At 62.7% G+C, this 21,385-nt stretch overlaps 1 protein-coding gene and 1 pseudogene across 4 annotated transcripts in view; one reads left to right on the top strand and one right to left on the bottom strand.

The window, feature by feature from the left end:
- Nucleotides 1-21,385, top strand: part of SLC39A11 (solute carrier family 39 member 11) — a 190,827-nt gene that overhangs the window by 73,306 nt on the left and 96,136 nt on the right. For 2 of the 4 annotated variants that reach the window (XM_055131240.1, XM_055131239.1), the window contains exon 5: nucleotides 16,307-16,448. In XM_055131240.1, the coding sequence (XP_054987215.1) occupies nucleotides 16,307-16,448 (142 nt within the window). The remainder of the gene's footprint in view (nucleotides 1-16,306; nucleotides 16,449-21,385) is intronic. The other 2 variants (XM_055131242.1, XM_055131243.1) reach the window with 2 other exon arrangements.
- Nucleotides 8,536-9,222, bottom strand: LOC105943334 (gametocyte-specific factor 1-like; annotated as a pseudogene).

The raw sequence follows: 21,385 nt of genomic DNA, 5'->3' as shown, positions 1-21,385 counted from the left end.
CTGCCCTCCCCTCCCCTTCCCTTCCCTCCCCTCCCTTCCCTTCCCCTCCCCTTCCCCTCCCCTCCCTCCCCTCCCCTCCTCCCTTCCTTCCCCTCCCCCTTTCCCTCCCCTCCCCTTCCCTTCCCCTCCCCTTCCCCTCCCCTCCCCTTCCCTCCCTTCCCCTCCCCTTCCCTCCCCTCCCCTCCCCTCCATTCCCCTCCTCCCTCCCCTCCCCCTCCCCTCCCTCCCCTCCCCTCCTCCCTTTCTTCCCCTCCTCCTTTCCCTCCCCTCCCCTTCCCTCCCCTCCCCTCCCTTCCCCTCCTCCCTTCCCTCCCCTCCCCTCCCCTCCCTTCCCTTCCCCTCCTCCCTTCCCTCCCCTCCCCTCCCTCCTCCTCCCCTGCATGCTATGCTGGATTGTACCCAGGCCAGCCACAAGCGAGGCAAGTACCTTCCCCGCTGGATCTCTCAGCTCCGGGTCTCTTCCCCCCTCCCGCCTGGCCCCCAGACTCCCCTGCACCTGAGCCTGCAGCCCCGTGCCTCCTCGCAGGGGTGGTGGCTCCGGTCTCACCACGGAGGGCTAGGACTGCCGGCCCAGGCATCTGCTCCCGCCTCATCCCTGCTCTCCGTCTTGCGGGCCCTGGCCCATGCGCCCCTCTCCCCGAGGGGCCGTGCCCTCGGCAGCTCTGGCTCTGGTGCCCTCTTGCCCCCCTCTGCCCCTCAAACCTGATCGCGCCCCATCCTGATGGCAGGTGGCCGGACGAGGGGCTGCTCCCCGCTTAACTCATGCCCGGTGGGGGGCGGGGGGCTGCCTGCTTAACTCATGCCCTCCAGTCCAGGACTCAAACAAGGGGTGTGGGGGAACCACCCTGTAGGGGGTGGGGCTGCCCCCCCCCCCCCGTGGAAACATGACTCCTGTTCTCTGGATGCCTGTAAACTCGACCTCCTGCCCCTTGAAAATTCTATTCAACGGCCCCTAACCGCTGCCCGCCCCCCCCCCGTCCCCGCCCCCGCCCCCCCCCCCCCCAGTCTCCACCGGCTTGTTCAAAGGTGATCTCTGTCCTGAAGACACGTCTCGGGCTGGCGGACGGAGAGGGCTGTGACTTGGGTGGACGCCTCCCCACTGGCTGTCCCGAGACCAGGCGTGGTGGCGGGCGAGTCAGGCTGTGGCCCGGGGTCAGCCTCGGCCCGTGGCTTCCTGTGGTCGTGGCCAGATCGTCATGGTGTCGCCCACAGATCCCTGGAAGGGGGAGAGGAGAGAGAGGGAAGTGGCCTGGACTCATTCGGCGGGGGGCACGGAGACGGGCAGGCTCTTGAGGTTTTTTTGTTTTTCATTTTTTTTGGCTTTTTGGGTCACACCTGGCGATGCTCAGGGGATGACTCCTGGCTCTGGACTCAGGAATCACTTCTGGTGGTGCTCGGGGGACCCTATGGGATGCTGGGAATCGAACCCGGGTCAGCCACGTGCAAGGCAAATGCCCCCCCCACCGCTGTGCTATTGTTCCAGCCCCCCCCCCCCGCTCGTGTGGTCTTGCCTGTGTCTGAGGGGGAAGGCACACAAGCCTTGCCCCCCTGTTAAAAATGTATTTATTTTTATTAAAAACACCACGATTTGCAAAGTTGCTCATGCTACAGTTGTTTCAAGCATTTCGTGTTCCAACACCACGCTGTGGCCTTCCCCCCCCCCCCGCCAGCATCCCCTCCCCACGCCGCCCCCCGAGGCACATAACAAATTTACTTTATATTGCTTTGTCCGACAACATTTTAAGAACCGGCAAATAGAATTATCGGAAAATAAATCAGCAAAAGCAAATTGGTAATTACCATATGATCTTGACCTATGTAAGTAAGAAAATTGTAACCACTTAATACGCTCTAATAAAGCGCCTGTATATAGTTTTTAAACTCTGGGATCTAAAGTTTACATTTTATTTTATACTTGGATGCTGTTACCGTTATTCCATGGTGACAGTCATGGGCATTGGCCCTTGCTAAGGGCACAGTCTGGGGCCCAGGCCTTGCACATAGCGGACGCGGGTTCCATCCTCGGTGTCATGTAGGGTTTCCCGAGCACAGAGCCAGGAGTCATCCCGGAGCACAGCTGGTGTGACCCCCCCCCCAGAAAAAAAGCACAGTCTAGGGGAGTTCAGAGTATTCCTGTAGGAAAGCATTCCTGGATGCATTTTCTTCTAGTGAAGGGGACACTTGGTGCTCTTTCAGCCTTTCACCCTCCCCACCCCCTGGAATCCTGCCCTACCCTCTCCATTCTGCTGGCAGTTTCAGATGACTCTTCTTCAGGGTGTCATGGAAGTGGGTCAGAGGTCCAGTGCCAACTTCTTCCACATGGGAGAATGCCCTTGAGGTGGTGCTCTATCCATGTTTTAGCCGTGGATGGAATTTGCTGCTTTTTCAGGGCTGTATAGTATCCCATGGTATGGCGGGGCCACGGTTTGTTCACTCATTGATCAATCTACCGACTTTTGAATGGCTCCCACCCCCTTGCTGTTGTAGGCAGTGCTTCCTTGGCCATTTACGTGTACCAGCGTTCCCAGCCTCACTTTCTGTCCTTTTTGAGGCTCAGAAACGGGCCTGCTGGATCCTGGGCTGTTCTATTTTTAACTTTCGGAGGAACTGGCATGCTGTCAGTCACATCAGCCCCGCACTAGCACCTGTGATTTTGTTATTTTCGGTTTCATTTCTTTCTTCCTGGACTCGTCCTGATTGGCAGAAGGTGACATGTGCTGTGGTTTTGATTTGTGTTTGTCGGGTGATTGGTGTCGTGTCGTACACAAGCTTTCAGGTCCTGGGAGAGCCGCCTCCTCCTTCACGACGCTGCCCGTTTACTGCGGAGTGCTGGCTGGTTGTTTATTTACCGATTTATTTTTGGTTTCTTTTTTTTTGGGGGGGAGTGCATTTCCAGCAGTGCTCAGGGCCTGACCCCTGACTTGGCGCTCTGGAATCACTCCTCGTGGCGCTCGGGGGACCAGATGGGATGTGGGGGATTGAACCCGGGTCAGCGGCAAGGCGGACGCCCTTCCCGCTGTCTGTCTGTCTATCCACCGTGCCCTTCCCGCTGTCTGTCTGTCTGTCCACCGTGCCCTTCCCGCTGTCTGTCTGTCTGTCTACTGTGCCCTTCCCGCTGTCTGTCTGTCCCACTGTGTCCTTCCCACTGTCTGTCCACCGTGCCCTTCCCGCTGTCTGTCTGTCTGTCCATCATGCCCTTCCCGCTGTCTGTCTGTCCACCGTGCCCTTCCCGCTGTCTGTCTGTCTGTCCACCGTGCCCTTCCCGCTGTCTGTCTGTCTGTCCACCGTGCCCTTCCCGCTGTCTGTCTGTCTGTCCACCGTGCCCTTCCCGCTGTCTGTCTGTCTGTCCACCGTGCCCTTCCCGCTGTCTGTCTGTCCACCGTGCCCTTCCCGCTGTCTGTCTGTCCACCGTGCCCTTCCCGCTGTCTGTCTGTCCACCGTGCCCTTCCCCAGGCTTCTCGGTCTATATACCAGGCCGTATATTAAGCGCTTGTCGGATGTGCCAGCCCTCACTCCTGGCCGGAGACGTGGGTGGCAGAGTCGGAGTCGATGGTGCGCTTGGTGGTCGAGGAGTTGTTTTGGGTGTCGCTCACCCGGTCACTTCCGCACTAGCCCCTCGATCCCTGCCCCCCCCGCCCCCCCTCCCCGGGCCTGGGGAGACGCGTCACGGTATCGGAGCAGCTGAGGGCAGGGGTGCGGCTGGGGGCAGGAGCCAGCCCTGCGCCCTGAGGAGCGGATCAATGCGGTTGGGCGCTGCAGGCGGAAGAAATTGCCCGTCGTCACAGCGGGCCGGCGCCGTGGCCCAGCTGAGCCCCTGCCGCCCGGGCCGGTGACCGGGCCTGGGCAGGGCCCTTTCCTGTGGGGGCCCCGGGGGGTGCTGGGACATACCCGGCACTGGCCGTGCCCTGGGCACCCTCTGTGGCGCCCCCTGGGCTGCCCGCATGCACGGCTCCCCTCCCCCTGCCCCGTGCCCACCCTCTGGTCTGTGGGGGCCATTCCCGGCTCGAGGGTCTCTCCCACCCGTGCTGGGTCTGGGCTCGCGGTGCAGACCCCCCCCCGACCTCTAGCTTGCAGAGATGCGCTCAGCCCGTCGAGCTGTTTCTCCGGCCCCATTTTTGGGGGGTGGGTGTTTTGGGGGGGCAGGTTGGGGCCACACCCGGCAGAGGCCAGGGGCTCCCTCTGCCTCTGGGTTCAGGGGTCACCCCTGGTGGTGGTCCGGAGAGCCACGTGTTGGGTCTGGGGGTCAGCCGCACGCACGGCAAGCCCCTCGCCCTGTCCCCTCTGCCCCCCCGGGGGACATGGTGGTCTCCTGCCAGTGGACATTAGGCTCTGCGGCCCTGACTCCGGCCCGGCCTTCTCCCGTGTCCTTGAGGGGCTCGGCCACGCCTGCTGGGGTCCGAGGGGTCCTGAGAATCGGCCTTTCTCGGGAGTGCCCCCCGGATGGAGGGGGGTGGCCGGGGGGCGCAGTGCTGGTCTGGGGGCCCCATCTGGAGAGCTGCTGCTTTCTGGGTAAAAACGAGGGCTCCTGGGAAGCCCTGTCGATCGGGGTGCCCTGGGCCCCCTTGGTGCACCCTCGGCTCATGTCTGAGGCACGTGGACAGGCCGAATCGCGTGACGGACGCGCAAGCAGTGCTGCGAAGACGGTGCCTTGTGTCACCTTAGTGACGCTCTGCCCGGCTGTCCCCAGTTCCCACGCCCGGTGGCCTGACCCAGTGAGGCCGGGGGGAGCCTGGCAAGGCCTCGGCTGTGTCCCCCTGCGCACCCCGACACGCCGCCTGTCACTTCCGGAGACCCTGGGACGGCCTGAGGTCAGGCCTTGGCACCGCGTGGCCCCCCGAGCACTGCCAGTGGAGCCCTGAAGGTCCCTGGTCATCCCTGGGGTCCCGCGGGGCCTGAGCACTGCACTGCCCGGCCGGAACCGCCCCTCCCGCCGGCGAGTGCCGGAGACACAGCAGGGCTGCTGGCTGGGGGCCGCGGTGCCCTCTCCGGCCCCGCGTGTGCCCGCTGGTGGGCGCAGGGGTGCCCGGGGACCGTGGGGCCGGACACACCAGCTTGGGGCCGAGTGCAGGCGACTTTGGGTGCCGACAGTCCATCTGCTCTCGGGGACCCCCACGCCCCTGTCTGGGAGGCCCGGGAGCTGGAGACGGAGAACAAACCAGCCCGTCCCGAGACGCCGCCTTGCCGGCCGCGAAGCCCCTTCCCCACTTCTGATTCTATTTCGATTCTCTCTCTCCCTCCCTCCTTCCCCTCTCTTCCCCTCCCCTACATCCCCTCTCCCTCCCCTTCCGCCTCCCCTCCCCTCCCCTCCCTTCTCCTCTCCCCTCACATCTGTGATTTAGAAGAACAAGCTCACCCCTCCTTCAGCCTTGGTGTCTGGCTCACCCGCTGCGGGTGCCCCAGGACCCTCCCCTTCCAGGGACCCGCCCCGATGTGCTCTCCCCTGCCGCCCCCCCCTCGCCCCAGGTCTGAGGTCCGAATCCGAGCGCAGCGCGCTTTGTTCCTCGCCCTCCCACTCCTTATGTCATTTCCATACACCCCGTCTGCGGCCAGCCCGTGGGGTTTGCGGACTAGACAAATAAATAAATAAACGCATTGACCCTTGACCCCAAGTGACCACAGAGTTGCCTTAATAGAAGGGACAAGTCCTGCTCCTTCAGCTGCTTGAAATTAAGAATTGGGGTGTGGGGGGCGGGGAGGAGGGGCTTTACCCATGGGCCCGCCTAGGACCAGTGTGGGCCCCGGCAGTGGGGGGGGGGAATGGGCAGCTTCCTCAGAGTCGAGTGTCTTGGGCCCCCCAGGACGGGCCTAGGAGCGGGGCTCCCCAGGGGCCTGTGACCCATCTTCACAGCAGTCCCCTCAGCGTTGCTGGTGCAGACTCAGTCGCACCCACCAGCTCAAGAGCGCTCCCCCCCCCCCCCCCGCCTACCCCCTCCCCCGCTGCGGGTTTTGTTTATAGGGACAGCTGAGAAAGCGCCGCCGCCTTCTCAGCCTCTCCCCACCCCCCCCCCCCCGTCCCGCCCCCCCCTTATTAGCGGGAGTTGCTGCTTTCCTGAGCCAACGGCCCTTCTAGGACGGTTATTTTCTGTCTCTCTGCCGCACGCCTTAATTTATGGGGCTTCTCACGGTGGAGAATGGCTCTGTGATTCCTGCCCGTTTCGACTCATCACTTATTCTTGCATCTAAGTCAAGTGGGCCTCCCGAGATGATTAAGGAATTGTCTCCGTTTTCTGAGACGTTTCCGTGCCCTGCGTGGTTGGCTTCGGATCCTTCCAGAATCTGTTTTGATGGAAGCAAGGTAGCAATTAGGACGTCCATCTCCAGGTGTTTCCGCCAATCCCAAGATCCCATTTTGGAAAAAATAAAAACCACTCCTCTTCCCCCCCCCCCGTCCCCCCTTCCCCTTAATTGATGTGAAGTCTTCAATAAAATATAAATTTGTTTTTTTTTTCCCATTCGAACATGAATTGTTTACTGGCCATGAGCCACACGCAGCTATTCAGCATCTGAAAGACCCACCAAGGAGAACCCACCGTGTAACACGGGCCAGGTTTTGAGGGTTCACTTTTCCATCTCTGTAATGTCTCATTAGTATTTATTGCTCGCATGTTAGACCGAAACTATGGTGGCTGTATCGGCTAACAGGCATCGCAGTGAAGATGAATTTGACGTTTAATGCGGCGACTAGGAAATTAACTTCCAATTATTTGTGGCTTCTATAATAAACTGAGAGTGCGTCGAGGGGCGTGGGTTTGGGTTTGGCTTTTGGACCCCACCTGACCATGCCCGGGGCTGACTCCTGGCTCTGTGCTCCCGGGTCACTCCTGGAGGGAGGGAGCTCAGGGGACCATGTGGGATGCTGGAGATCGAACCCAGGTTGACCGTGTGAAAGGCCACCACCTTCCCCACACTCTGCTCTTCCCTCCGCCCCCGTCATTTCTGCTTTGATCTTTTCTGCCCCCTCTCTCCATGGGTAACCCCGTTTCAGTTATGTCACTGTCATCCCGTTGCTCATCGATTTGTTCAAGCGGGCACCAGTAACGTCTCTCATTGAGAGACTTATTGTTACTGTTTTTGGCATATCCAATACGCAGGGGTAGCTTGCCAGGCTCTGCCGCGTGGGCTTGTTGGGCTCTCTGAGAGGGGCGGAGGAATCGAACTTGGGTCGGCCGCGTGAAAGACAAACGCCCAACTGCTGGGCTATCGCTCCCATTTCAGTTACTGGAACTTTTTTTTTTCTTTTTGGGTCACACCCAGCGATGCACAGGGGTTACTCCTGGCTCTGCACTCAGGAATGACTCCTGGCGGTGCTCGGGGGACCCTATGGGATGCTGGGGATCGAACCCAGGTCGGCCGCGTGCAAGGCAAACGCCCTCCCCGCTGTGCTGTCGCTGCAGCCCCTGGAATGTCGGTTTGTCACTTGCCCGCTCCTTCTTCCTACATTGCTTCTCCTGTGCAAAAGTTTCTGGGTTACGTGGATAGTTGGTTTGGGGCTTTGTATTTTTCATCTGAACTATAGAATCGACTTTCCAATTTCAGTAATAACCATTCTGGTATTTTCAGAAGGTTCGATTCAATTCCCCAGGTGAATCTGGGCAGAAACACCACTTCTGGGTGACGGGCGTGTTCTGCTAAGGCAGAGATCATCCACTCGATTCGGTCGTTCTGTGCCTTGCGGGCTGTTTATGTTTTTTAATTTTGGTAAAGATTTTTCATATTTCTGTCTGAGTTTATTCGTGGGTATTTCATTTCTTGGGTATTTCATTTCTGTTTTAAAACAGGATCTTTCATTTCGCAGCATATTCCCTGGATGTTCTTCCTGCTTAAGTCAATGATTGGTTTTTCCAACGTGTCTGGACTGAGCTACCGAACTGAATCCTCTCCTGGTTGACAATTCTTTCTTCGATGATTCTTTAAGAAATTTATGATTATACTGGGGGCTGGAGAGATAGCACAGCGGGTAGGGCGTTTGCCTTGCACGCGGCCGACCTGGGTTCAAATCCCAGCATCCCATATGGTCCCCTGAGCATGGCCAGGGGTAATTCCTGACTGCAGAGCCAGGAGTAACCCCTGTGCATCGCCAGGTGTGACCCAAAAAGCAAAAAAAAAAAAAAAAAAAAAAAAGAAAGAAAAAAAAATTTATGTTTATAACATAAATAATTATGATTTTTATACTCCCCCTCCATTTTTAGGTCCCGAATGCCTCATGCCTCATTTCTGTCTCTTTTTTTGTCCCATTGCATGGATCATTCGGTTTTTATTTTATTTATTTATTTTTTGAATGAACGGTTTGAGGCTCTTCCTGTTCCTGGAGTGAGCAGATATCATTGGGCTACACTAGCATGCGACAGGGACGAATGGAGACGTTACTGGCGCCCGCTTGAGCAAATTGAAGATCAGTGGAATGACAAGTGATACAAATGATTTTTTTGAAAGTCACAGATAGTTTATCTTTCTAGGAAAGAAAATGGAGAACCCATTGGTAGCAGGAAGAAGCAGGAGTCTTCTAGGGTCTGGCATTTGTTGAGATGTATTCAGTTACTGTGCGTTTCCGTTGTTTTTCCACGGCGGAACTCACGGCAGAGACTTGGGAACGCGCCTGCCTGAAGCCAGCTTGCTCTGGTGTTCCGTAACTGTGTTGCTTGCAGGGCGGCTGTTTCCACAGTAGCTGGCCGCGACAAAGGGGGTGCCGGTCCGTTCCCACAAATCTTTATCCCAGTCTTCATCGCAGGGAGGGCACTGCCGTGTGCTCTCAGCCAGATCTCCGGCCCCGGGTTCGTAGTCTCTCAATGTAGCTTTTGTCATCGCAGCTTGAGATGTGACGACTTATTCCGGCCCTGGTGGCGGCATTGACGGGAAAAGTGGCCGGTTTGTTCGCAACATCAGGGTGATTCTTTCTGCACTGGACAAAATGATAAGGAAATCTGGGGCTGGAGCGATAGCACGGCGGGTAGGGTGTTTGCCTTGCACGCGGCCGACCCGGGTTCGATTCCCAGCATCCCATAGGGTCCCCTGAGCACCGCCAGGAGTCATTCCTGAGTGCAGAGCCAGGAGTAACCCCTGTGCATTGCCGGGTGTGACCCAAAAAGAAAAAAAAAAAAAGATGATAAGGAGATCTGCAGGCCCGGATCTGGTGGTTTTTATCACAGGGGATTGTAATAGCTTCTGGAGGTCCAGGGAATCGATGCAAGTGTCTCCCATGTTGGAAATGAAGAAGCCGAATCCAAGTGCTGGGCCGAGACTCACGCTCTCCTCGCCTTCGCCCCGCGTCCGCTCAGCTTTTATTTTTATATTTTTGGTTTGGGGGCCACACTTAGCTCCTGGTCATGAACTCAGGGGTCCCTGCTGGCGTTGCTTGGGGTGACCATGTGGGATGCTGGGGATTGAACCTGGGTCGGCTGCTTGGGAGGCAGGTGCCCGCCCCTCTGTTGTATTGCGGGACCCCTGCCTGTCACTCAGTTTGTACAGCTCTACTGTGTTGGTTGTCACGGGGGTCCGTGCTGGGTGCTGTTCCCCTGCCCCCCGCTCATTCCTGTAGGTTGGTATGCTTTGACATTTAAAAAAATTTTATTTATTGTTAGTCTGGGGGTCCCACTCAGTGATGCTCAGGATTCCTCCTGGCTCTGCACTCAGGAATCACTTCTGGCGGTGCTTGGGGGACCCCATGGCTTGCTGGGGATCGAACCCAGGTCGGCCGCATGCAAGGCTAACGCCCTCCCCGCTGTGCTGTCACTCCGGCCCCAAATTTGGCATTTGTTTTAGTAAAAGGCCTTAGACCTGAGGAGTAGCACTGCCTGCCTCGGGACAGGAAGAAGCTTCTGGATATAGTGAAAATCCGGAGCTTTCTGCTACCCCCACCCACAAGCATTCAAAATAATGGATGCGGGGCTGGAGCGATACCACAGCAGGTAGGGCGTTTGCCTTGCACTCGGCCGACCCGGGTTCGATTCCCAGCATCCCATAGGGTCCCCTGAGAGCACCGCCAGGGGTAATTCCTGAGTACAGAGCCAGGAGTGACCCCTGTGCATTGCCGGGTGTGACCCAAAAAGTGAAAAAACAAAACAAAACAAAACAAAATAATGGATGCTGGGAACTAGGGCAGATTCCAGAAAATTCCTTAGCAGTACTCTTTTGGCTGGAGTGAGAGCACAGCAGGTAGGGCATTTGCCTTGCACGTGGCCGACCCAGGTTCAATTCCTCTGCCCCTCTTAGAGAGCCTGGCAAGCTACTGAGAATATCCCGCCCGCACGACAGAGCCTGGCAAGCTCCCCGTGGCGTATTCGATATGGGCACCTGTGGCTCTCTCTCCAGGCGGCTACATGCCCCCTCCCCTTTCCCAACCTTTCTCCCCAGGGGGCCCCCTTACGACCTCACATACTTCCCGATGCCCCTCCCCATCCCCCATCCCACTAGTTCCCCCCCATCTTGTACTGTGCTCCCCAGGTCACTACGCAATTTCTCCAGTGCTGCCTTGGCATGGCCCGGTGGCTCACAGGGGACCCCTGGGCCCCACTTGCGAAATGCTGCTCTGGGGTTGTGCTCCTAACTGCAGGCCTGAGTTGTCAGGTGGGTTCCTGTGTGGGCTGAGCCACTCTGGGGAATACGTGTGTGTGTGTGTGTGTGTGTGTGTGTGTGTGTGTGGTGTGTGAGTTGTCAGGTGGGTTCCTGTGTGGGCTGAGCCACTCTGGGGAATACGTGTGTATGTGTGTGTGGTGTGTGTGTGTCTGTATGTCCGGGGGGGGGCGGCACGGGGTGGGGGGTGTGAGGCTGGGCTGGGGAAAATGCTGTGTGGGGTGTGTGTGTGTGTGTGTGAGCCCGGCGGGCACGGGTGGGTGTGAGGCTGGGTTTGGGCATGAGCAGGGCAGATGCTTCGGCCCCTCCCTTTGTGGGGCCGTTGAGGACAGCGCCCCCTGGGGGCGAGGGTGAGAGAGGCACCTGGCGGCCCGTCTGGGGGCGGGTGTCCTTGGCTTCTCCCGGGAGGGGGCGCTGCAGGTCACTGTCACGTCCTCCTCAGTGTCAGCCCCCGGGTGTGGGGGGCCCAGCTTCTGCTCCCGCCACTCACCCCCTTCCCGAGCCCCTCTCCGGCGCCCCCTGCCTCCTGCCTGTCACCCAGTGCTCGCCCTGTTTGGTCTGGTTGAGGCGGACGGACCCCTGGTTGGCTGGGTGGAGGCCGCCCCCAAGGGTGCTCAGGGCTTCCTCCTGCGCTGTGCACCCCGGGCTGGGCGCACGCAAGGCCAGTGGCAGCCGCAGTTAGTCCCCCCCGGGCTGCCTCCTCTGGCCCCGGCTAACGAGATCAGGCGTGGATGGCTCCAAGCCATGTTCGGGTCCGAGCGGGTTCTGGTCCCCTCGTGTGTCCCCGCCGCTTCTCCTTGCCTCCACAAGCACGTACACGGGTGGGTCCAGCTGGATGCCCGCGCACACGGGTGCTGGCCCTGGGGTCCCCCACCACAGCACCCAGCGCCCTCTTACTCCTCCCCTGCTCCCTTCCCCACCCCTCCCCCCAGACCTGCCACCAAGAAGGGGACAGGGCGGGGCAGGGAAACGGCGATTTCCACATTTTGAAGAGCACCCCCCTTTTTTGGGAGGGGTCACGCCCAGCAGTGCTCAGGGATCACTCCTGGCTCTGCACTCAGGAATCACTCCCGGCGGGGCTCAGGGGACCCTGTGGGATGCCGGGGATCGAACCCGGGTCTGCTGCGGGCCAGGCAGACGTCCTCCCCGCTGTGCTGTGGCTCGGGCCCAGCGCCCCTTTCTGACGCCAGCTCCCCCCGCAGCCTCCTGCTCAGGGCGCCCCCCGGGAGCCCCCCCCCCCCCCCGCTGCGGGGACTAATCTGTGTTTGGCAAATACGCGTGAGCAAACGTGCAGGCCCACGACCTTTCCATGGCAGCTTCTCCAGGGCTTGTCACGATGGAAAAAGACACGGATGACGCGGGGGGCCCCCGGGGACGGCCGGACGGGCGAGGGGATCGATGCGCTCCTGCCAGAGCCGGCCCTGTTTGCCCTCACGCCTCGTCAGCCGCCCCTCAGCTTCGCTGGATGGATCGGGTTTCGGTGTCTCTGCACACACAGCCGCCCTCCCTGGGCAAATATTAGCCGTGGCCGGGCAGGGGGCCGCCGGCAGCTCCCCCCCCCCCCCGTGGGAAAAGGGGGGCAGGAAGCGGTCGATAGGGGCACGTTGAAGCCTGGCTGGGCGGCCGGTCCCTCCCCTTCTCGGCCACGCTCCCCTGCAGACCCCCCGCCCCGAGGGCAGCCGTGCCCCTGTTCCCCCCCCCCCCCCCACTGCCGTGGATGGTGACTCACAGCTGGGGACGGCGGGCAGGGCCCCCACCACGCGGGCCTTCTCTCCCCCTGCCGTGGCCGATGGTCTCCAGGGTCGAATTCTGGGTGCTGTCGGCGTGGGGTGGGCTGGTGACACAAACAGCCTCCCGGGACCCTGGTTCTGGCTCTGGCAGCCGCAGGCTGGAGGCGGGGTTGGGGTCCGGCTGGGACGCAGAGTTTGCCCACGAGACGTCTGGGACCCCCTTGGCTGTGACTCGTTGACGCTTCAACCAGGCCGGACCCCCCTCCCCGCCCTCCCCCAATCAGTATTGGTGCCGTGTCTGGTCATCCCAGGGGGCGGCAGGACGCGGTCAGCTCAGGTGCTGGCCCGGCCCCCCCGCTGTGGACAAGCTGCTGCCCCCTCCCTGCCCGTCTGCTGTCCCCCCCTCCCACCGTGGGCACCTGCCCTCCCCGAGTGGCGATCGATCTCCGCCCGGCGTCCCGTGTTTGCCGTCCATCTGGAGCAGAAACGCAGGAGGCCGGGGAGGGGCGGGGGTGTGGAGATGGGGGGACTCGGCCCTGGTGCTCCCGGCGAGAGGCGGAACGGTGCATGGGGGTCTGGGTGACAGCCCCCCGCCCCCGCGATGAGGCGGTTTCTCGAGAGGACAGGGGGCCGGGAGGCCGCTGCGACCTGGGTCTAGAGGTCACGGGCTCCCTGGACCCACCTCCTGAGCAGGGAGAGACAGTGGCGGGTGCCCCAGGGCGCCCCCAGCCCCCATCTCTGTCTCCGGCCCTCCGGCTCCCTGGGAAGCCTGGGCAGAGCTGGCAGTGGGGGCGAGGGGGCCGCCGGGGACACCAGGGCGGGCACAGAGGGGACAGGAGAGACTCCTAAGCAGGGGACCGCGCCTCTCGCCTCACCCCGGGGAGGTGAGGAGCCCCGAGTGACCCCCGGCCTCGGCGGCTGTGACCCCGGCTCCCCCGCTCCCCCGGTTGTGCCTCTCAGCTAATCCCCACCCGCCTGTTAAACAGGCCGCGCCGAGCCTCAGCCTGGCCCAGGCTGGCAGCCGCCGGGCAGCTGGGGTCAGCAGCTCTGTTGTTTTTTTTTTTCTTTTTGGGTCACACCCAGCGATGCTCAGGGGTCACTCCTGGCTCTGCACTCAGGAATCACCCCTGGTGGTGCTCAGGGGACCCTATGGGATGCTGGGAATTGAACCCGGGTCGGCCGCGTGCAAGGCAAATGGCCTACCCGCTGTGCTCTTGCTCCAGCCCCCAGCAGCTCCGGTTTGCTGGCAGGGGGCCGACCTGTCTCCGGGGGCCAATTGCGGGTCAGGGCCCATTTCCGGCTCCCTCTGTCCTGGGAGCAGAGGAAAGTCAGGTGACAGCGAATAGTGCTGGACTCTGCCCTGAGCCCCTGCACCATTTCCCTGCTCCGGGGGGGTCCTTCTGAATCCCGAGCCCCTTAGCTCAGGGGGAGGGGGCCTGGGGCCACATCTCTTGGTCCCTGATGGGCCTCAAGGGCACATCCAGGTCAGCTTGCAGCCCACGGGATGGTGCTCCCACCAGGGACAGAGGCAGGGATGGAGGCGGGGATGGAGGCGGGGATGGAGGCGGGGATGGAGGTGGGGATGGATGGGGGATGGGTGGGGGGATGGGTGGGGGGGTAGGTGCATGAACCTGGATGCAGCTCTGAGTGTCAGCCGGAGTGCTGGGTAGTGCTGGGTGGTGCTGGGGGGAGGTGCTGGGTAGTGCTGGGTTGAGGTGCTGGGTGGTGCTTGGTCGAGGTGCTGGGTAGTACTGGGTCCAGGTGCTGGGTGGTGCTGGGGGGAGGTGCTGGGTGGTGCTGGGTTGAGGTGCTGGGTGGTGCTGGGGGGTGGTGCTGGGTGGTGCTGGTTGAGGTGCAGCGTGTGGCGTGATTTAAGGTCCCTGGCGGGTGTCGATCTCTCCGCCTCTTCCCGGCAGCAAAAACAGCATCAGTTATCCACAGTCACCTCACGTGTCCGGGTGCGGTGGCGGTGGGGGGAGGGGGCAGCAGGCAGACTCCGCTGGACCGCGGCATGGGGCCGTCTCAGCCGTGGCCAGCGGGGGCCACTAACGAACCCGCTGACCTTTTTCCGCCCCGCCGCCGGCCCAGGGGACCCGCTGACGCGCCTCCTTGAGAGACGCCCCGTGCGGGCCGACAGCCTGGAGCCCCCCGGCCGCCCTCGGAGGGGTTGGTGTGGGGGTCTGCCCGGCGCTGCTCCCCCTCACCCGAGGTGCTGACTCTGGGGGGGCTGGGGTGGGGAGCTGGGGCGGGGCGCCTGCTGCCCTGGGCGGCTCCAGGGGTCCTTGGGGTCGCCCCAGGGAGCCGCGTGTGGCTGGTCTGCACCTTGCTGCCCCCTGGTGCCAGCCCCCCGCCCGCCCGCCCTCCCCCCTGGGCCTTTGGAGGAGGGGAGAGGGGCCTCTCCCTGGGGTCTTGCTGCCCCAGGCCCCGGGCTGGCGCTAGGGCTGGCTGGGGGCCGAGGCCGGGCGCTGTCGGGGCCACTTGCTTCCTTTGGGCCCAGTGGTCCGTGTCTGTGTGTTTCTGGAAGGTTCCTGAGAACACACGGGGACTCGGGACTTGGATATTTGTGCTCGCTGGGGCCGAGGAGCCGACGGCCGACAAGACACGGGCTCTGTCCGAGGGGGCGGGCGGGCGGCATTCCCACCTGGGCGCGGGGCCGAGCAGCCCCCCCCCGGGGGCTCTGGTCCGTCCTCCTGCCCTCCTGAGCTGGCCAGAGGAAGGGCGGCCACTGTCCCTGCAGAGTCGCCTCTGGGCCCGGCACCTCTGCGGCGTCCCGCGGTGCAGACAGACACGATGGCGGGGCCGGGGCCGGAGGGTCCACGCTCACGGCACCGCCAGCTGTCGCTCGGGGGCGGGCAGGGCCCCGGTGGACTCCGGCCTTCTCCGCGCCCCGCTGTCCCCGCTGTCCCCCGCTGCCCCCCGCTGTCCCCGTTGTCTCCCACTGTTCCCCGCTGCCCCCGCTGTCCCCCGCTGTCCCCCTCTGTCCCCTCTGTCCCCCGCTGTCCCCCTCTGTCCCCTCTGTCCCCTGCTGTCCCCGCTGTCCCCCGCTGTCCCCTCTGTCCCCCGCTATCCCCCCCTGTCCCCCGCTGTCCCCGCGGCGCCCATCTGTGGGGCTGTCTTGACGGTGACGTGGCGTGACACGCGTCTCTCCCCGTGACAGACGGGGGCTCAGGCAGGCCCGGGAGCCGCGCCCCGAATCTCTGGGGGCCACCGAGGCCCGCGGGGCCTTGGAACGTGAGTCGCGTCCCGGGGACGGCGCCACCCTCAGAGGGAGGCTGCACAGCGGCCAGGGAGCTGGACACGGCCCGGCCACTCAGGCTCTGACCCCCGATGGCGCGGGAAAGCAGGAGGGCGTCCTGAGTGTGAGTGTGTGTGTGTGAGTGTGTGTCTCTGTGTCTGTGTGTCTGTGTGTGTTTGTGTGTGAGTATGTGTGTCTGTGTGTGAGTGTGTGTAACTGTATATGTGTGTCTCTGTGTGTATGTGTGTGTGTGTGTGTGTGTGTGCGCGCGTGTGCGCGCACATGTCCACCTATCTATCTTTCTCTGTGTGTGTGCATACTCATGTTCATATGTTTCTGCATGTGACCCGGGGGATGCTTCTGTGTGTGTGTGTGTGTGTGTGCATGTCCATCTGTCTCTCTGTCCATCTTTTTCTATGTGTGCGAAGAGAAGGAACACATGTTTGTATGTTTCTGCGTGTGACCCCAGGGACGCCTCTGTGTGTGTGTTTGTGTGTTTCTGTGGATGTGTGTGTGTCTGTCCTCGTGTAGAGATGTTTCCGTGTGCATCTGTGTGTGTGTGTGTGTGTGTGCGTGTGCTGTGTCCCGCCGTGATGAGCGAGCGGGGCTCGAGGGCCAGCCCCCCCCCCCCCATCTGGGCTGTTCCCGGGTCCGTTCTCGCCCGCTGCCGTCACCCCGAGCCTGACTGTCCCTTGGGGCTGGCACTGCCCGTCCCGGGCACCGGGCGGAGGGTGGGGAGTGGGCCCGGCGTGACTCTCTGCTTCTCTTCCAGGGCACCGCCGACGACCCCCAGACGGCGCTGGCTCTGCACCTGGACCCCGTGTCGGTGAAGAAGGCGGACCCCGAGGGTCCCGGGCCCCTGGCGCCCGAGCGGGAGCTGTCCATCCGGATAGGTAGCGCTGGGCTGCGTCCAGGCAAGCGCCGGCCTGGGGGGTGGGCGGGGGGGCAGCGGCCTCCCGGGCCCCGACCACTCCCCCACCAGGGCAGACCCCGACTCCCCTCCCCGCCCGAGACCGACGTCCTCTCTGGGCTTGGGGCACAGCCATCTGCCTTCCTCTGGGGGCGCCTGTCCCTGAGGGCTGGGGCAGGCACGGGGTCCCTGGGCACCCCCTTCTTCCAGCCCCTCCGGTCCCCTCGCCCTCATGGGTGCAGGTGCCCCGTCCGTCCTGACCTCGGGGTCTGACACTCAGGGCCACCCCTCCCTGTACTGCGTCCCCTCCTGCGCCGCCTGGGGGCTGGTCGATGCCTGGGGTGACGAGGGCGGCAGGGTCGCTGTTCCGTCCTGGGGGGTGTTGGGGGAACGGGCTGGACCCACATCACGGCCCGGACTCACCACTCAGTGCTCACGGGTCCAGCATGAAGTTTCCGGGCAATGCCTCGGCATCTTCTCCACGGGGCCGGGGGTCCCTGGGGCTGTGGGGTTTCTGCTCCCGGCGCCCCCTCTTTCCCCCCCAGCTTCCAAGTGGGGGGCAGAATCCGGAGGTAGAAATATCCCTGCCAGGGGCAGGAGGGACTGAGGTCGCCCTCTTTGCTGAGTCTTTCCCGGGTCCCCTGGGGTGGCCCCTCCCCCATGGAGCGGGACACAGGGGACGGCTCTGCCCCTGGCCGCTGGCCCCACGCTGCCCGGCGCCCGAGTTGGCCAGATCTGCCCCTCGGCCACAGGGTGGTCTCGCTCGTGTGTGAAACACAGAGTTTAGGAGGGGGGTAACCAGTGACCGAAGGCCATGAAACTGGGGAGCAGAGCTGGTGGGCGGGGAGCCCCTCGGGGGAGGACTGGGGGAGGGTGACAGGTCAGGGACGGCACCACGGCGACAGCGACAGCGGGGAAGCGGTCGCTCCGGACAAGGATTAGCTGCTCGAAGGAGGCAAAGTGGCCTGCACGAGAGCCCGTTAGGACAGTGGAGTAAACCACGGGACTGGGGCGTTCGCCTTGCACGCGGCCGACCCGGGTTCGGTTCCTCCGTCCCTCTCAGAGAGCCCGGCAAGCTGCCGAGTATCCCGCCCACACGGCAGAGCCTGGCAAGCTCCCCGTGGCGTATTCGATACGCCAAAGACAGTCACCACAAGTCTCACCATGGAGACGTGACTGGTGCCCGCTCCAGCAAATCCATGAGCAACGGGACGGCAGAGCCAACAGTGCCACACCCGGTGGCACTCAGGACGTGCTCCAGGTTTGTGCTCAGGGTCCCTCCTGGCGGGGCCCAGCGGACCCTCTGCAGTGTCAGGGACCCCCTGGACTGTGTTACCGCCCATTTCCCAAACCCTTGAGAGCACGGGAGGCGCCCGGCCGCCTGTCAAGCGGAAACACCGCTGTGGCTCTTTTTTTCCTTTCCTCCTGGCTGGGGCCCTGGGCATCGGCCTCCGGGGACTGCAGCTCTCGGTCACGCCAGGGCAGCGCGTGGCCGGCCGGGGCTGTGTGGGAGGCAGACACGACTCCGGCCCCGACCCGGCAACACGGGGGCGCCGCCGTTTCTAGGTTACCTGGAACCGGCCCCGGCTCAGCGTTCGCCGACAGAGGCCGAGGCAGGGGCAGGGGCCGGGGAGGACGGGCCAGCCCCGGGCGCCTTCCTGCCCCCCTGCCCACACCTCCGGGCATCTGGCACGTGATTTTGCAGCCCCTAAGATTGAGCCTGGCTGTCTGCAGGGGAGGGGGGCGGGGGGCGGGAGGGGGGGACGCTCGCAGATGGGTCCTCACCGGGCAAACGCTTGGAACCATCTGGTTCTGCCCCGAAGCTTGCCGTGATGGAGCGGGGAGTCGCGGGGAATGGGTCTTTATTGTTTAAAAAATAACGGTGGCCCTGACCCGGTCAGCAAGGGCCGGGCGGGAGGGGGGCGGCGGCTTGGGGGGGCTGGGAGGGGCCACCCCGAGTTGGGAGCTGGAAGCACCTCTCCGCTCCGGAAGGCAGCCTGCTCTCCTCAAGGCAGGGGGTGTGTTTGGGGACTGAGCGAGCCCTTTTGATGTATTTATTTATTTGTTGTTTGACACGCTCAGTCTCGCTTGCCCTCCGACTCTCTCTCTGTTGGCCCCTTCGCTGTCTGTTGACTCAGATCCCTAGAATGGCGTGGAGGAAGCATTTCAGAAGGCTTCCCCCCCGCGTCCCCCTCCCGACTTCCAGGCCCATCTGTTCAGGCTGCCGCCCCAGATGCAGGCGCTCGGCCGTGGGCTCGGAGAGGGGCTTCTCACCCCCTCTGTGCTTGGCCTTGGAACCGGACCAGGCTGGCCTTGCTTCCCGGGTTCTTCTCCCCCCTCTGCTCTGGGGCCGCGATCCTGCCTCCTGCATGAGTCTCTTTTAGTTTTGTTTTGGGCGCCACACCCAGCCCGGCTCAGGGCTTCGCTCCTGGCTCTGTGCTCAGGGCTCGTCCTGGCGGGGCCCGGGGGATCCAGGAGAGGTGCCGGGGATCTAACAGACCCGGGGTAAGGGGCTGGAGCCATAGCACAGTGGGGAGGGTGTTTGCTTTGCCTGTAGTCGACCCGGATTCAATCCCTGGCATCCCACAGGGTCCCCTGAGCAACACCAGGAGTGATTCCTGAGTGCAGAGCCAGGTGTAACCCCCGAGCATCGCCGGGTGTGGCCCTAAAAGCCAAAACAGGACAAACAGGGGCCAGAGTGATAGTACATCAGGTAGGGAGTTTGCCTTGCATGCAGCCGACTCGGGTTCGATGCGCCGCCAGGAGTAATTTCTGAGTGCAAAGCAGGAGTAACCCCTGTGCATCGCCGGGTGTGACCCAAAAAGGAAAAAAAGAAAAACAAAACAAAACAAACGGACGTGGGGGCTGGAGTGATAGCACAGCGGGTAGGGCGTTTGCCTTGCACGTAGCCGACCCGGGTTCGATTCCCAGCATCCCATAGGGTCCTCTGAGCACCGCCAGGGGTAATTCCTGAGTGTATGAGCCAGGAGTAACCCCTGAGCATCGCCGGGTGTGACCCAAAAAGAAAAAACAAAAAAACAAAACAAACAACAACAACAACAAAAAACCGACGCCGGGTAGCGTTCATCGACTCTCGAGGGTCCTCGGGTGGGGGTCTCCGGTCAGGTGTGGCAGGGGCAGGCTCTCCTTCGAGCGCCGGGGCTGATTCTGCTACTAAACAAATCCCAGAAACCAGCCGAGGGTGCCGGGCCCCTGGGGCTCCCAGCGGGGTACCGGGGGGTGGGGGTGGGGCTTCACACGCCCACTGCAGCTGTGGTGCCGGGTGGCCCGGGGCAGGGTCCGGCTTGCCGTCCCCGTCATCCTGAAGAACGCCCCCGCCCCGCCCGCCCCGTCCCCTCCAGGGGCTCCTTCGCCGTCTCCTGCTCCTCTGCCACAGCTGGTGGCGTGTTTTGGCCACTCCCGGCACCACCGCTCAGGGCTTGCCCCGGGCTCTGAGCTCAGGGACGGCTCCTGGCGGGCCGGGGGGCTCCGGCGCGGTGTTGGGGACCAAGCCCCAGTTGGCTGCATGTTGGACCTGGGCCCGGCCCGCTGGGCTGTTGCCTCTCCCCCCAACCCCGGCTCATCAGCAGACTCTCGAGGGGTCGTTCTGGAGGCCCAGCTTGTCCTTTTTCCGGATGGCTCGCCGCCTCCATCTGTCTGTCACGGCTCAGAGGGAGGAGGCTGAGGGTCGGTCTCTCCCCCCCTCTCCCGCCCCGTGGGCCCATTAGCATGGCGGGTGAAGAATTGTCTGTAATTACGCCCGTCTGTGGACAGACATAAATAGAATAATTCCGAGGCATTATTTTCCCAGCCGAGAAAGAGGTGGGCTTAATTTCGGCAATTATGTCCTAGCAAGGTGGCACCTGTTTGCTTTCCATTAGCCTTGGCAGGATGGCAGGATGGCGCGGGCGCGGGGAGCCGGCTGGCGCTTCCGGCCGGGGGGCACGGAAGATGCCCCAGTCACGGGCCGGACTCGCCTCTCCTGCCCGCACAGGACGAGAGTTCGGCCGAGCCCACTGGGCAGAGGCGCCAGGGGCCCTGGAGGGGTCGGGATCGGAGCCCTGGCGCCCCTTCACGGGGTTCCGGCTCCCGCTGTGGGTGCTGGCTCTCCTGGGAGGAAAGCGGCCCTCGGGAGAGGGCGTCTGCCGGGGTTGAGATAAGGCGTCCCCGGGTGCTGACTGAGCCCCGCCCCCCGCCCCGCTTCCCCTGGGTGTCCCCTGGGCAGTTCCGAGGGGCGTAGTGTCCTTCCTCCCCGCCTGCTTTCTCCTCCTCCGTGACTCAGTTCTCTTTTAAACTTGTCTTTGGGATTCTTCCTCCCCCCACCCCCCCACACTCCTCCTTCCCCTCTCTCTGTTTTTCCTTTTCGTCTTTTTGGCCAGCGGTGCTCAGGGCGTACTCCTGGCTCTGTGCTCAGGGATGGCCCCCGACAAGCTCGGGGCACCCTCGGGGGTGCCAAGGATCAAACTCAGGCTGGCCGCGTGCAAGGCAGGCGCCCTACCCACTGCACCGTCTCTTGGGCCCCTCGTTTCCTTCTTGAACACATTTCCTGGGGTGCTGCTGGGGGAAGGGAAGGGAGCCCCGTGAAGCTGCCTCATGGGAAGGCTTAGGGGGAGACGCTGGCACCTAGGCCCTGCCGGGTCCGAGCCGAGGGGAGTCAGAAGAATTTACCCGGAGAACCAGGCGCTTTCGGCAAAGTCAGTTTACTGAGAGTCCAGTGGTCAGACCGACACAGCAGTGACCCCTCCAGTGCTCTTGGGTTTTTTTTTTTTTTTGCTTTTTGGGTCACACTCGGCGATTGATGCTCAGGGGTTACTCCTGGCGGTGCTTGGGGGACCACATGGGACGCTGAGAATCGAACCTGGGTCAGCTTCGTGCAAGGCAAACGCCCTCCCCGCTGTGCTGTCACTCCAGCCCCCCATCCAGTGTTCCTAGGGGACACTT

The sequence above is a fragment of the Sorex araneus genome, chromosome 3 (assembly GCF_027595985.1).
Source record: "Sorex araneus isolate mSorAra2 chromosome 3, mSorAra2.pri, whole genome shotgun sequence".
NCBI classification, from domain to species: domain Eukaryota; kingdom Metazoa; phylum Chordata; class Mammalia; order Eulipotyphla; family Soricidae; genus Sorex; species Sorex araneus.
This window is presented reverse-complemented; position numbering and strand designations above follow the sequence as displayed.